General features: G+C 38.1%; 1 protein-coding gene and 1 pseudogene across 1 annotated transcript; both read left to right on the top strand.

Annotated features, from left to right (window-relative positions):
• Positions 1 to 5,373: 5,373 nt before the first annotated feature.
• LOC127437313 (ferritin, heavy subunit-like) lies at positions 5,374 to 11,365 on the top strand (annotated as a pseudogene).
• A 61-nt stretch (positions 11,366 to 11,426) lies between these two features.
• On the top strand, positions 11,427 to 13,886 carry LOC127437713 (myoblast determination protein 1 homolog). Its single transcript, XM_051692806.1, has 3 exons — positions 11,427 to 12,118; positions 12,847 to 12,925; positions 13,055 to 13,886. The coding sequence occupies exons 1-3, from the start codon at positions 11,609 to 11,611 to the stop codon at positions 13,291 to 13,293; spliced, it is 828 nt and encodes a 275-aa protein (XP_051548766.1). The 5' UTR covers positions 11,427 to 11,608; the 3' UTR covers positions 13,294 to 13,886.
• Positions 13,887 to 14,274: the final 388 nt, after the last annotated feature.

The following is a 14,274-nucleotide window of genomic DNA, read 5'->3' as shown; positions in this document are numbered from 1 at the left end:
ACTCTTTCAGAGGAAGAATATACTCTTTTAGTCTGCCGAAGCACCCAGGGGCGTTCTCTGCACTCCACCGGTGCAGAGGGGGAGAAGCTGCTGAAATTCGCCATAAATCCAGCAGTTTGTAGGTGAATGGATCGGCGGAGGAATTCAGCTCAGTGAAATACAACCGCTCGGCTCCAAAGAGAAAATCTGAATGAGTGGTTGCGAGCCAGCTCCTTTTATACCCGTATGTCCGGGGGAGTGGCATACAAATTCCACTCGCCAATTCCCACTGGCCTTTTCTCAAAGATCAGAGTGTTTGCGGCTCCCAAGGGTGACCCCTTGTGTCACTACATCGACACAACGTTGAGTGAGTGACAGATAGGGAACACTGGTTTCACAAAAAACTAGATTTGTGAAAACTTTCACAGATTGATTTTTGTCATTTTGATGGTTTCATGCATATTGGCATTGTGATTAAATAAATTTTCTATTCCATAAAACCAATAAACGTCTTATAATTCTACAAAATGAGCACCTAGACGTGTCACACTAGGCTTAAATGGACCATCTTGATTTGTAAATTTTTTCACAGATAATTTTTTTTTCATTTAACCAACTTTTTGAGTTCTTGGGTCAACAGTTTACCTTAAAAATCAATGTTACAGACTTTGAGAGGTCACATTCTTGAAACACATGATAATAATGATAGAAAAACACTAGTTTCACACAAAACTGGATTTGTGAAAACTTTAACATATTGCTTTTACTCAGTTTGATGGTTTCACGCATATTGACATTTTGAATAATTCAAAAACGAAGCCATAAAACCAATAAAACGTCTTATAATTTTACAAAATGAGCACCTAGATGTGTCACACTAAGCTTAAATCGACCATCCTGATTTGTAATTTTTTACACAGATCAGTTTTTGTCTCTTAACACTTTTTTTAGTTCTGGAGTAAACAGTTTACCTGAAAAATCTGTTATAGGATTTGAGAGGTCACATTCTTGAAACACATGATAATTATGATAGAAAAACACTAGTTTCACAAAAACCTGGATTGTGAAAATGTTAACAGATTGATTTTAGTCATTTTAATGGCTTCATGCATATTGGCATTGTGAAAAATTAAGGATATATGCCATAAAAGTAATAGAAGGCCTAAAACTGACAATCTAGATGGGTCATAGTAGGCTCAAATTGACCTTCATGATTTGTGAAGTTTTTTCACAGATCAGTTTTTGTCTTTTAACCCTTTTTTGAGTTTTGGAGTCAACAGTTTACCTGAAAAATCTGTTAAAGGCTTTGAAAGGTCACATTCTTGAAACACATGAAATTTATGATAGAAAAACACAATTTTCACACAAAACTGGATTTGTGAAAACTTTCACAGATTGATTTCACTCAGTTTGATGGTTTCATGCATATTAGCATTTATTAGCATTTATCATTCATAAACTAAGCCATAAAATCAATAAACTTCTTACCATTCAACAAAATGACCAACTAGATGGGTCACACTAAGCTTAAATAGACCATCCTGATTTGTGAATTTTTTTCACAGATCAATTTTTGTCATTTATCCCTTTTTTGAATTCTTGAGTCAACAGTTTACCTGAAAATCAGAGTTATAGGCTTAGTGTTGTAATTGCTCTGTGTTTTAGTCTTTCCCATTCATTTCCTACGATGGGTCAAAAATGAACTGGAACACCACGAGTGTCACTTTTTTTTGTTGCGTGGCCTAAACTCATTGAATACAGTCCAATTTTTTGTGTGTTCAGATGGCAAATGTAGGAAAAGTAACAAAGACTTGGCCTACCGAGATGAAGGATACAGTTTTTATTAAAGAAACTAAATCAAGATAGGTCAGAAATTACCCGAACACCGCACAAGGGTTAAAAAAATGACTAGCTAGTTGACGTATCATTCATATAAAAATGTAATTTGTCAACAAAAAACCAATGCCATCAAACTGAGTAAAATCAATCTGTGAAAGTTTTCACAAATCCAGTTTTGTGTGTAATGGATCTCTGTTCATCTGGGAAAGGAGGGAGCGGGAGCTTCCTTGTCACACTCCTCTACCACCCGATTCAGGCCGGGGCGCCATCCGGACTGGCTTACTCCCCCACCATCTCTGGAAGAGAGACACTGCCCTTCTGGCCGTTCCGCCACCCGATGGTCCTCCCCGCCTCCTGAGAATCTGAGCGAGATGAAGGGAGGGAGGGAGGGGGAGAGAGAAAGAGCAAGTAGGAGAGAAAGATAGAGAGAGAGGAGAGAGAGAGAGAAAAGAAAACACTCTTCTTTGGCTCCCGCAGGCATGCCGCCCACCCGCTCCTCAGCCACTGCTCCGCACCCTGACGGACGACAGCCGCTTCACCACCTCCCAGCGGATGGCAGAGGGTTCTCCGTCCCCTGGCGGATGGCAACGGCTCCTCCTGGCAGACGGCAGCGGCTCCTCCGTCTCCTGCCGGACGGCACCGGCGAGTTCTCCCGGATCGTTTGCCCTTCCTCCTTTCCCGGGTTTCGGCACCAGTTTAACAGATCTCTACTTGTTTGGGAAAGGAGGAAGCAGGAACTGGATAACAATCAACAGACTTTTAATAAAACAGTGACGAAGACTTAACATAAAAAAAAGTGCACACACACGAACACTGCTCTGTGCGTCTCTCTCTCTCTCTGGCGTCCCCGGCTTCTCCTTTTATCTCTCTCCCGCTGATTGGGCAACTCAGGGCCAGGTGTGCATCCTCTTGGCCTGGCCACGCCCTCCTCCTCGTCACAGTGTGAATCTAGTGTTTCACTAGAAGCTTAAGCCTTCCTGATCAATCTGGGCATATTTGCGTTCTGCAGCAGTCAAGGACCTAGATGCAAATGTGATTGGCCTCTCAGATCCATCTGTCATTTTGTGAGACAATATGACACCAATTCCGTATGGCGAAGCATTGCAAGCTAGACGCAAAGGGAGACTGGGGTCATAATGTGTTAACACAGTCTCTGACGTGATTAATTGTTTAGCTGTTTTGAAAGCTTTGTCGCACTCTTTGGACCACATCCATTTGCTTTTCGGTTGCAGCAATGCACTCAATGGATATACATCTGTGGAAAGATTTGGCAAAACTTTGTGATAATAATTCACAAGACCAAGAAATGAATGAAGCTGGTTCACATTTTCTGGCCTTGGTGCCTTAAAAACTGCATTGGTTTTGTCTGGAGATTTGTGAAGGCTGCCCTTGTCAATTTTATGTCCACAGTATTCAACTGAATCTTTGAAGAATTCACATGTACTTTTGTTTGCTCTCAGTCCATACTCAGCAAGCCTTGCAAGAACAGCATTCAAGTTTGCCAGGTGAGTGTCGTCATCATAACCAGTGACTATAATATCATCTAAATAGCACTGTGTGCCTGGAATACCTTGCAAAACTTGATCCATGGCTCTTTGCCACACAGCTGGAGCTGATGAAACCCTGAAGACAAGTCTGTTATTGTGAAAGAGACCCTTGTGCATGTTTATCGTCAGGTACTTCTGTGAAGATTCTTCCATCCCCATTTGTGAGTATGCCTGGGCATGATCGATTTATGAAGAATGCCGCCCACCTGACAGTGATGCAAAAATTTCCTCTATGCGAGGCAATGGATACTGATCTGCCTGCAGGACTGGGTTAATTGTGACCTTAAAGTCACCACAGATTCGTACATCACCACTTTTCTTGACATTTGGTACTATAGGTGTAGCCCAGTCCGTCCAGTTTACTTTAGACAGGATTCCTTGTTCTTCTAGTCATTTTAGCTCAGCCTCCACTTTTGGGCATACTGAATATGGTACAGGGTATGCCTCGTGAAATTTTGGCTGCACATCACACTCAATAGTAAGCTTTGCTTTGATGTGTTGCAGTGTTCCAATGCCATCTTTTTTCCAATGCCATAATTTACACTTATATTTCTTTTTGCAAATGTCCTTCTCTTTTTCTCGGTTTGTTTTGCTTTACACATTTTCTGTATGTGTCCTTTTCTGTGACATTGTCTGCACTCTTTCTCTTTAAACCAGCATTCAGCAGGGTCATGTGACTTTTTATCACATCTGAAACATATTGGACTTCCATTTATCACTTCCATTTGTTGCAAATTTGTTTATGTGACATTCAGCTGTCGCCTTTCTTTGCAGTTCCAGCGCGTCTTTCACAGCTGTTTCCATAGAGACGGCAATTTCTAGTGCTCGGATCAGAGTAAAATCTCTCTCAGTCAGGAGCCTCTTTTGCGTGCCCTCACTGCCTATCCCTGAGCGCGTCAGACAACCTATCTCTGAATTGGCAGTGCTTTGCGAGCCTCCGGAGCTCAGCTATGTACTCAGATACTGATTCTGTCTTTTGTTGGTTACGCTTATGGAAGCGAAAGCGTTCCACGATTATCAAGGGCTTTGGATTCAAATGCGTTTGCAGCACGTCCACAATTTCTTTAAATTGTTTCTCCGCTGGCTTTACTGGTGCAGTTAAGCTGCGCAAAAGGTTGTATGTTTTCGCACCCATTACACTCAAGAGAACGGACACTTTTCTCTCATCCGCGATGTCATTGGCTAAACACTACTATTCAACTCTTTCCACATACGTTGCCCAGTCTTCCACCATACTGTCAAAAGCATCCATTTGTCCGACACACCCAGACGTTTCCTTATTCTTCTTTTGTTTTAGGGCAGACACAAATATTTCCACTCTTTTGTGGTTTTGCTGCACTACACTTTCTTTTCAAATCTCGTCGCCAATTCTATTGCATTTTAACACTTACACAGATGGTAAGAAAAACACTCAGATCGGAGATATGCTCAAACACGTCTTTACTGCTCAATCGCCATTATCGCATTCAACACCTCGGTGCGCAAGCGCAGAATACTGTTTTGCTATTGGCTTAAAACACAACAAAGATACAATCAAATGTGACCAAATGTGATTGTGAAAGTTTTCACAAATTAGGCTCTATCTAAAACAAGTAAATTTGCATGAAACCAGACTGCGTGGAAGTGAAGAGTGAAAAGTGAAGAGCGCTTATTTGTCACCGTTCCGACTCATGGACTTAAAAAGGGTTGACAGGAAGACAAACTACTGTGAAAAAAATTCACAAATCAGACTGGTCAAGATGAGAGTGGTTTCAGTCTTCTAGGTGTTAGAATTTAAACGACCAATTGCAGAGCGGAGGATGATGTCATCTGAATTCACAAATCTTGAAGAATAACATGCAACATTATTTGCATGTCTATGACAGCGTATAGCGGGATTATAGCCAACGTCTGAGTTTCAAATGGCAAACTATCTTTACTGCGGTGTAAAGAATAATATTAAGGCAGATTCAACACATTCGTCTAGGACAGTATTGACTAAGATTTCATGCACCGTTACCTCGTAAACATGTCTGAACCGAAAATCAAGAAAATAAAAACCAATCTCCCTCTCTGTGAAACACATGTTTCTGTTGTCGGGAGTCAGGCGAAGCAAAACCTTCCGTCTGTTGTGAAGGAAAGTCCAACACACTCTCACGGCGAAAACGTCAGTATTCGTACAACTTTTCTCAATTTGAGTAATTCATATGATATCATGCAACTGCACTCATTTGAACTCCTACGACTTTCACTACAGCCAATGACGCTGCTGGACATCATTGCTTCTGTCACACACAACAGCTTCCTGTCATGTTTACAAACTCTATTGATTGGTTAAGTTTAGATAAGGGGTTTGAGTAAGGGCATAATATTAATAAGTATGTCCTTAACGCCTCATGCGCGGAACTCACGCTTACTTCTGCTTTAGACATCCGGGAATTTGTACGTGGTGAATTCGTAAGAGTTTATGCGAACAACATCGTGCGAGACCATACAAAATAGCCAACTCGTAAATTATGTACGACTTTTCATGAGATCGGGTTGGAAAGTCTATTGAGTGTTTCCACCTTACTTCTGGAGGTCTCTTACAGACTGGAGGCGCTGGTAGATGAAAACTTTGCAGTAAACATGCACAGTTGCATTGCATTGCAGAGTACTAATGTAACGAACAGCCCCAAATCATTTATATATTTGGTAACACTTTGCAATAAAGTTGTATTACTTGACATTAGTTTATTGCATAAGTTAATATAAAATAACAATGAACAATACTTTTTCAGCACTTATTTATTTTCATTAATGTTAATTTAAAAGCATAAATATTTATTTAAATAAGTTTGTGTTAACATTAGTTTATGCATTATTAAACTAACATGAATGAACAATAAACAATTGTGCTTTAATAAATAAACATTAACCAAGATTAACAATGCAGTAGAAATATATTATTCATTGTTAGTTCATATGATACCTAATGCACCTTATTTTAAAGTATTAGACTGTATTGCAGAGTTGCATTTCTTTTCAATGTTGCAAACATTTTTCTGTACATATGATATATTTTTCTGTAAATATTATGTAATGATATTGATTTGTTGCTTTGATAAAAAACAGTTTTTCTATTTTAATTCAATACTCAATACAACTCAACCCTTTTGCTACAGGAAACATCTGAGGAAATTGTGGTTTGCAAAACCACAACTCTGTTTTCCTGTTATTATGCTTTAAAATCAGAGCTGTCCTCTCTTCTTGTTGTCTTATAGGCCAACATATTTAGCATAATGATTTGGCTTTACCGAGAGTAGCAGCATTTTTCCATTTGGAATCTGTGAAAGAACAAGAATGGGCAGAGGCAATGCTGCATTACCTGTCCCAGCGTGGAGGAATGTTCTGCTGAAAGAACCTCCAGGTACAGTAACTCTCAAACCAACTTGTAAAAATAAAAATAAAAATAAAGGCCACTATATACTATAAGACAAAGCTATATGATCAAACTTGTTGACCATGATGTTTCTTAAAGGAAACAGCACCTACTTATGCTGCAGGGTTTGGCTTGAAGTTACTTCTGTCAGCGTTCACATGCAGACTTTCAAAACATTAAATGGTTGTTATAATAATAAGAATAATACAAATAATAAGAATAAAAAAATTATTTTCCTCCAAAAATTAAAGATATCACTTCTGATAAGGGCTCCTGGCTGGCTGGATGGGGCAGCAGCTTTTGGGGTGGGGATAGAGGGCAGAACACGGAGAGATGGGGGTGAACCCACAGGGGGTGCTTTGCAGAGATCTCCCATTTAATGCCTTTCATGGTATATGTTTCCCTCGAGTTCTGGAAAATTGGGGAGATTAATGTGAGAAGGCAGAAGGACAGTGCATTAATTGTAGTTCCAGATGGATTGGCACTAGCATTGCAGTCACTTTACACTGCGTCCTCTCATCTTTTTTCTGTACTTTCTATTTATTTTACCATCCACCCATCCCTGCTTTTTATGATTTGTGTAAAACTGATCCGGACTAGGACTGGTGAGGGTCCATCAGTCCATTTTGAACACCTTGTTATCGTCCAACCGTGCTGGGTGATGGTTGTGCACACTGTGAAACAACTGCATGCTCTTTTTGTTCATTTACACAGTTTGGGCCAGCCTGATGACATAAATATTACATATATCACAAATATTTTTGCAAAACGAAATTACATTAGTAATGACACATTGCGCTGCAGTTTCCCAAATGTCCAGTTTGGGGGGGGTGGTGCCAAAAGTGAGTGAAATGGTGTCGTAATCAGTCGAGGTTTTAAGGTGAAAGTTAGATGGAGGTTTTAATGAGTAAAACCTAACCTAAATCTTTAACCTAAACCTAACAAATAGTGATCTAAAATCAAATGAGAGGTTGACACAAAACAGACATCCTTACCCTTAACCAATACCTAAACCTAACCCATAGTGTCCAAAAACAAAATGCGAAATTAAAGCACATTTCCTGAAGCAACCACATTATTTTGTGTCAGCTTGCTTGTTTACCTAGGCTCAAACCGCGTTTTTCCGAGTCTAAAGTCCAATACTCTATCAGGTGAGCTTCCGCAGAAGCTAATCACTTTGGAATAAATGTGTAAATGTAGGTGAGTCTGTAATACAAGCGTTAAAATGTATAGTTTTTCAAATGATGCGTTAGAGTAAAAATGTTTCAATATCAAAACATATCAGTGTGTGATAAATAAATGTTTATAAAGTCATTATCAGCCGTAATAGTCATGATTTGTGTGAAAGTGAATAAAACGCACAGTTGTTGTAGCACTTCTAGTGTTAATTTCACCAAGAAACTGCAGTAAAACATAGAATTCAGCACGTAAAAGTCAGTTTGCAAAACTGTAACGTTCATTCTATGAGACTAGGTTGGTTTGGGCCTAATGGATGACTTCAAAGCCCAATATTGACAAAATAGCATGGCCTCAAGTGCCTCACTGCTTTTTTAAATGGTTAGTACATATAAAAAATGATTATACACACAAATTTTCATTAAAACATTGTTTTATAAAGCAAATTTTTTGTAACTTCCTGCTAAAAGACAATCCCATTGCTATACAATAAAAATAATGATTCACCAGTGATATGTTAAGCCAGTGTTTTATGTTGTGACTTACTATATCATGGTATTTTAGCACAGCTGGAACACTATATTGACTAATCAGAATTCAGGACTAGAACTATCCATTCTATAATGTACAATGTTCTTTTGTTTAATTGTTCTTAATAAAAACAGCAGCTCTTATGAGTGTTAACACTTGTTTGCTGACTAATTGAGCTGTGATGTCGATGTGTGTGTGTGTGTGTGTGTGTGTGTGTGTGTGTGTGTGTGTGTGTGTGTGTGTGTGTGTGTGTGTTTGTGTACAGGTTTTACTATATTTCTGAGTGCCAAATTTTTTAAAATGTCCTCACTAATATAGAGAAACTTGTTCAAAACCCAGTAGTGAGGACATTTTAGGTGGTCCTCACTGGTAAAAAAAGGCCCATAAATCGGCCAAATCTTACTTTAAATCTACTGATGTGCACAGGTTTCTGTGAGAGTTAGGTTTAGGTGTAGGGTTAGGGGATATAAAATATCATTAACCTGCTATGAAATCAATGGAAGTCTATGAGATATCCTCACTTTTTATTATTGAAATAACCCTGTGTGTGTGTGTGTGTGTGTGTGTGTGTGTGTGTGTGTGTGTGTGTGTGTGTGGGCAGGTTTAAGTGGTTTACGAGGACAATTTTTTTATGTTACAAACTGGTAATTACTAGGGTATTATGCTATAAATGTGGTTTATGAGGACATTTCTGGTGTCCCAATAATTTAAATCACTTAAAAAACACACTAAACTACGTTTTTTTGAAAATGTAAAAATGCAGAAAGTTTTTGTGAGGGTTAGGTTTAGGGTTAGGGTTAGGGGATAGAATCTATAGTTCATACAGTATAAAAAACATTATGTCTATGGAAAGTCCTCATAATGATAGGTAGACCAACATGTATGTGTGTATGTGTGTGTGTGTGTGTGTGTGTGTGTGTGTGTATGTGTGTGTGTGTGTGTAGAGGCCAGGCACTGAACAGGTGAGTGCTGTTCTTCCTGCTCTGGAGTTCATGCTGAACCAATGGAATGAGGAGCTGTTCATTTTGGCGGAGCTGAGTCAATTGGTGCTTGAGTGTGGAGATCCTCATACTGCCAGTATAATCAAAAGTCAGTTCCTTCAGCCCCTCGTCCCAAAGTTCAAGCTCGTAGGTGACCTCTTGACCAATGCTCGCAGAGTGTGTTGCACCAATTTATAAGTGTTATTTGTAATTATTTCTGTATTTTGTGTGTGGATTTTGTTTTAATAAAATAATTTACAATCCATGTTTGGTGTTCATTTTGAAATCTTTGACCATTGAATATTATCCAGCACTGCCCATATTTTTTAAGTCTTTGTGGAGGTGGGGGCACGGTAGAGGTCTTGCCTGAGGGAGAGAGGAAGCAGTAAGGGTTTCCACCTGGGGTGAATTGTGGCTAATGACTTGTTCTGTGTTTGCAGTGAGAGACAGGGGAGATAAAAGCGGCCTAGTCCACAGAGAGAGGAGAGAGATACCTACCAGAGACTGCGTGGCTGTTATAAAGGGTGTTTGATTCAAGGGCGTAGCCAGGAAATTACTTTTGGGTGGGCCTCAGTAAAAATGGATGGGACAAGTTTTCGCCTAAATGTTTTTTACCAAATTTTCCTTAACAACATAGAAGTGGCACAATCAAACGGTTCTTTCACACTTGCAGAAATCAGAATTTTGGATTCTTTTTTTTTTTTTTACTATTTTATAAATATATATTTGAAGTCAAAGAATAATCTCTAATATTCTGGGTGGGCCTAGGTCTAATTTGGGTTGGCCCAGGCCCACCCCGGTCCACCCCTGAATTGATTCACTCTGGTTTGATTGTTGCTGAAAAGCAGTCTTTTGGTTGGTGTAAGCTGAAAAGCAATTTCTGTTTTATTGATAATAAAGAGTGACTCACTGGACTGTGGAAACCGGCTCCCGCTTCCTCCTTTATCTGTCCCACAAAGAACCTTTTTACAGTCTTGTTCTATTTACTGTACAAAAGTACCTCAATAAATAAATGTATCCTTATATATTTATTTTTGACGCTTAATTATCAGGGTAATTGTGTAATTATAGTTGTTCCTCTAAAAATAAAATGTGTGTGTGATTAAAAACGTAAAAATGAAAAAATAAAAAGTGGGTGATTCTGGCAAAAAAAAAAAAAAAAAAAGAATAAGCCAAACTGCAGAAAATGCCTTCTTCAGAAAATGGAGAGCTTTGAACTCTCATTTGGCTCAATAACGCCCCCTTTTGTTGAGCTGTGATGTCGGTGTGTGTGTGTGTGTGTGTGTGTGTGTGTGTGTGTGTGTGTGTGTGTGTGTTTATGTGTGTATGTGTGTGTGTGTGTGTGTGTGTGTGTGTGTGTCGGCTATTGTAAGGAACGCTCAATAAAATGGGCCTCGTCATAAATACATCATGAACCAAATTAACTTTCACTGGCAGAATTTGCATTATATATATATATATATATATATATATATTAGGCTATTTGTAGACTATTTGTGTTCTTTCAATGCTGTTCTTGTATGTGTGTGAGTGTATAAAGTATTTCAGATTTAATACATTTATTACAAGTGTTCCAGTGTTTTGGCTTTTGCAATCGAAACTTACGTCACTATTGTACTCTGTAGGCCTGCATGGGAAAATTTAGGAAATTGGATTTTAACTTATGATAAGCTGACAACTGGGATTTGCTGTCAGTTCCATCTCATTGAAACTTGTATTTGAGTTCAGTTTACAACAGAACCAATGTGATGAGAACAACTTTAACGATTATTTATAAACGCATTTATCATTTTAACATTTTTATGACACTGTGTTAGCTGCAGTCCTGGGCCCTGAAAACCCCGCCCTCTTTCTCGGTGCACACGTTCATTGGTCAAACAGTCACATCCAGAACACGCCCCCGGCCCGGCTAAGCTGCTATATAAACTGGCCATGCTCCCTTACCAGCAACAAGTACCTGAAGGGTACAAGTGAAGTAACTTTTAAAGGACCTGCGACTTCTAACAGTTGTCTTGAGCATTAACTTGTTTCAAGATTGAAAGGAACTTGTCTTAATATTCCTATATCCTTAAAAACCTTTCTAGATCTATAATACTGCTTGGGAATCATTCAAGATTACTCCAAGTAGGTCTTTTTTTTCCCCCTAAACAATTTTGATGGAGTTGTCGGATATTCCGTTCCCCATCCCTTCAGCTGATGATTTCTACGATGACCCTTGCTTCAACACCAACGACATGCATTTCTTCGAAGACCTGGACCCCAGGCTCGTCCATGTGAGCCTGCTCAAGCCCGACGAGCATCACCATATCGAGGACGAGCACGTCCGGGCGCCCAGCGGGCATCACCAGGCCGGCAGGTGTCTGCTGTGGGCATGCAAAGCCTGCAAGAGAAAAACCACTAATGCTGACCGCCGCAAAGCCGCGACCATGCGGGAGAGGAGGCGACTGAGTAAAGTGAACGACGCTTTCGAGACCCTCAAGAGATGCACGTCCACCAACCCGAACCAGAGGCTGCCAAAGGTGGAGATTCTGAGAAACGCGATCAGTTACATTGAGTCTCTGCAGGCGCTGCTCAGGGGTCAAGAAGAAAACTATTACCCAGTTCTGGAACATTACAGTGGAGACTCAGACGCCTCCAGCCCGAGATCCAACTGCTCTGATGGCATGGTAAGAGGTTTTATTACATGTTTATGTAACATTATAGGCCTGTTTTATATTAAATATTAGTGATAATAATAATTAAAAAAATATAAATAAAAAAATAAAAAAATAAAAAAACGTTAAGCCTATTTGTAAGATTGACGCATTTCCATTTGACAATGAATTTCCATCAAATTGAATTAAAAATCCTTAGATATTTAACGTTTTATTCATTTAATTTTGTTAAAGATTGAATACAGTAACCGAAACTACAATAAAATAAACTATATTGCATATTATAGCCTATTTATAGGCTGCTTATTATAGCCAGTTTTTCTTTATTGCATTAAATTGTTTGCTGTATTTATTCATTAATATCATGTTATTTTTTGGAATAGGGAAAAATTCACACTCGAAAAAACTATTTTTCTTTTTAGATTTAAGCATTTGATTTCATAACAAATTACCATCAAATTTGATTGAGTAATTTTCCAACGAGATTAAATGAATTTAACTGATATATTTTAAGTATTTAAGACAAATGTTTAAAAAGGAAAATGCACTTAGCCTAAATAATTATCATGATATTACCATGGCATCGCGTCATGTTCAGCATTCAGGGAAATACAGCTTTATAATTACGTTCATTTTTCGTATTCTTTGTCGTTTTTATTATTATTATTATTATTATTATTATTATTTATTTATTTATTTATTTTTTATTCAGGTTAAATATATATATTTTTCTTTTCTAGATGGATTTCATGGGTCCCGCATGTCAGTCGAGAAGAAGGAACAGTTATGACAGCTCTTACTTCAACGAGACGCCAAATGGTACGTCATATACCCAGAAAAATCCAATGTCATTATCCAAAAAAAAAAAGCGTAAATGTAGTTTGTGTTTGTTGTGACATTGAGTAACTCAAAAGTTCAAATCCATTCTTATTTATTTATTTATTACAGCTGATGCACGGAATAATAAAAACGCAGTGGTGTCGAGTTTGGATTGCCTATCCAGCATCGTGGAGAGAATTTCCAAGGAGACCCCCGCGTGTCCCGTGTTGTCTTTGCCGGAGGGGCCCGACGGAAGCCCGTGTTCTCCCCAGGAAGGGTCTGTCCTGAGTGAGACCGGGGTCCCTGCACCCTCCCCGACCAACTGCCCCCAACAGAAGACTCAGGATCCCATCTACCAAGTGCTATAAAGATTCACAACATTTCAGCAAATTTAAAAAGACAATCTGAAAGAAACATTCAGCAGAATAAAAATGGCAATTCCGATCTTAACGACTAAAGTAAGACCTTTTCGATCCACTGCTGGAAAACTAGGAACGAATGATCTTTCTTTCTTTCTTTCTTTCTTTCTTTCTTTCTTTCTTTCTTTCTTTCTTTCTTTCTTTCGCTCGCGCTTTTTTATTCTTTATTTTATTTATATGCTGTGGAAAACATCAAATTCCATTATGAAAAATTTGTCAGCAGATCAGCAGAAGTGAGTTTCTTCACTATGCTTATTTATATAATTGTATCCACGTGACCATATGTTTCCCTTTGTGAGTATGTTTTGTCACCATCACCTTTTATTTCCTAATTATTTACGAGAGAATCGTATTTCAGAAAAAGTAGGACCACTTTTGTACATGTGTAAATAAGATCTGTTTTGTTAAAGCAAGGAAAATGAACGAACATTTAATGTATTTAATTATGCCTGTTTGAAACATTAGCTTGTTGTGTCTTGTGTTAAACTTTATATTTATACTTCTTAAACGAGTGAATGTCGGATTAATAAAAATATAACTATTTATACTGAACCATTTCTGAAGCAGTTTTGTGATTTATTCCATAGTGTGATTTGTATTTTATTTTATTATTATTATTATTATTATTATTATTATTATTATTATTATTATTTTGTAGTTAATTTAGTGGGAAGGATACAAAACTAATTATCCCAATTACCAATATTATTAGTAATAATAACAATAAAAATATGCTATTGAGTTTTAAATTTTGTCCAGTTCCACAGACTCCAAGCTAGCAATTTAGTGCTGCTAAATTCAAGGCTAAATATATATATATATATATATATATATATATATATATATATATATATATATATATATATAATGATAGGAACACAGCTAATAATTGCTATAAACATGCCATTTAACAGTTTCTGGCACATGGAA

The sequence above is a fragment of the Myxocyprinus asiaticus genome, chromosome 48 (assembly GCF_019703515.2).
Source record: "Myxocyprinus asiaticus isolate MX2 ecotype Aquarium Trade chromosome 48, UBuf_Myxa_2, whole genome shotgun sequence".
NCBI classification, from domain to species: domain Eukaryota; kingdom Metazoa; phylum Chordata; class Actinopteri; order Cypriniformes; family Catostomidae; genus Myxocyprinus; species Myxocyprinus asiaticus.
The sequence above is the reverse complement of the archived record's forward strand: the minus strand, read 5'-3'. Positions and strand labels throughout refer to the sequence as shown.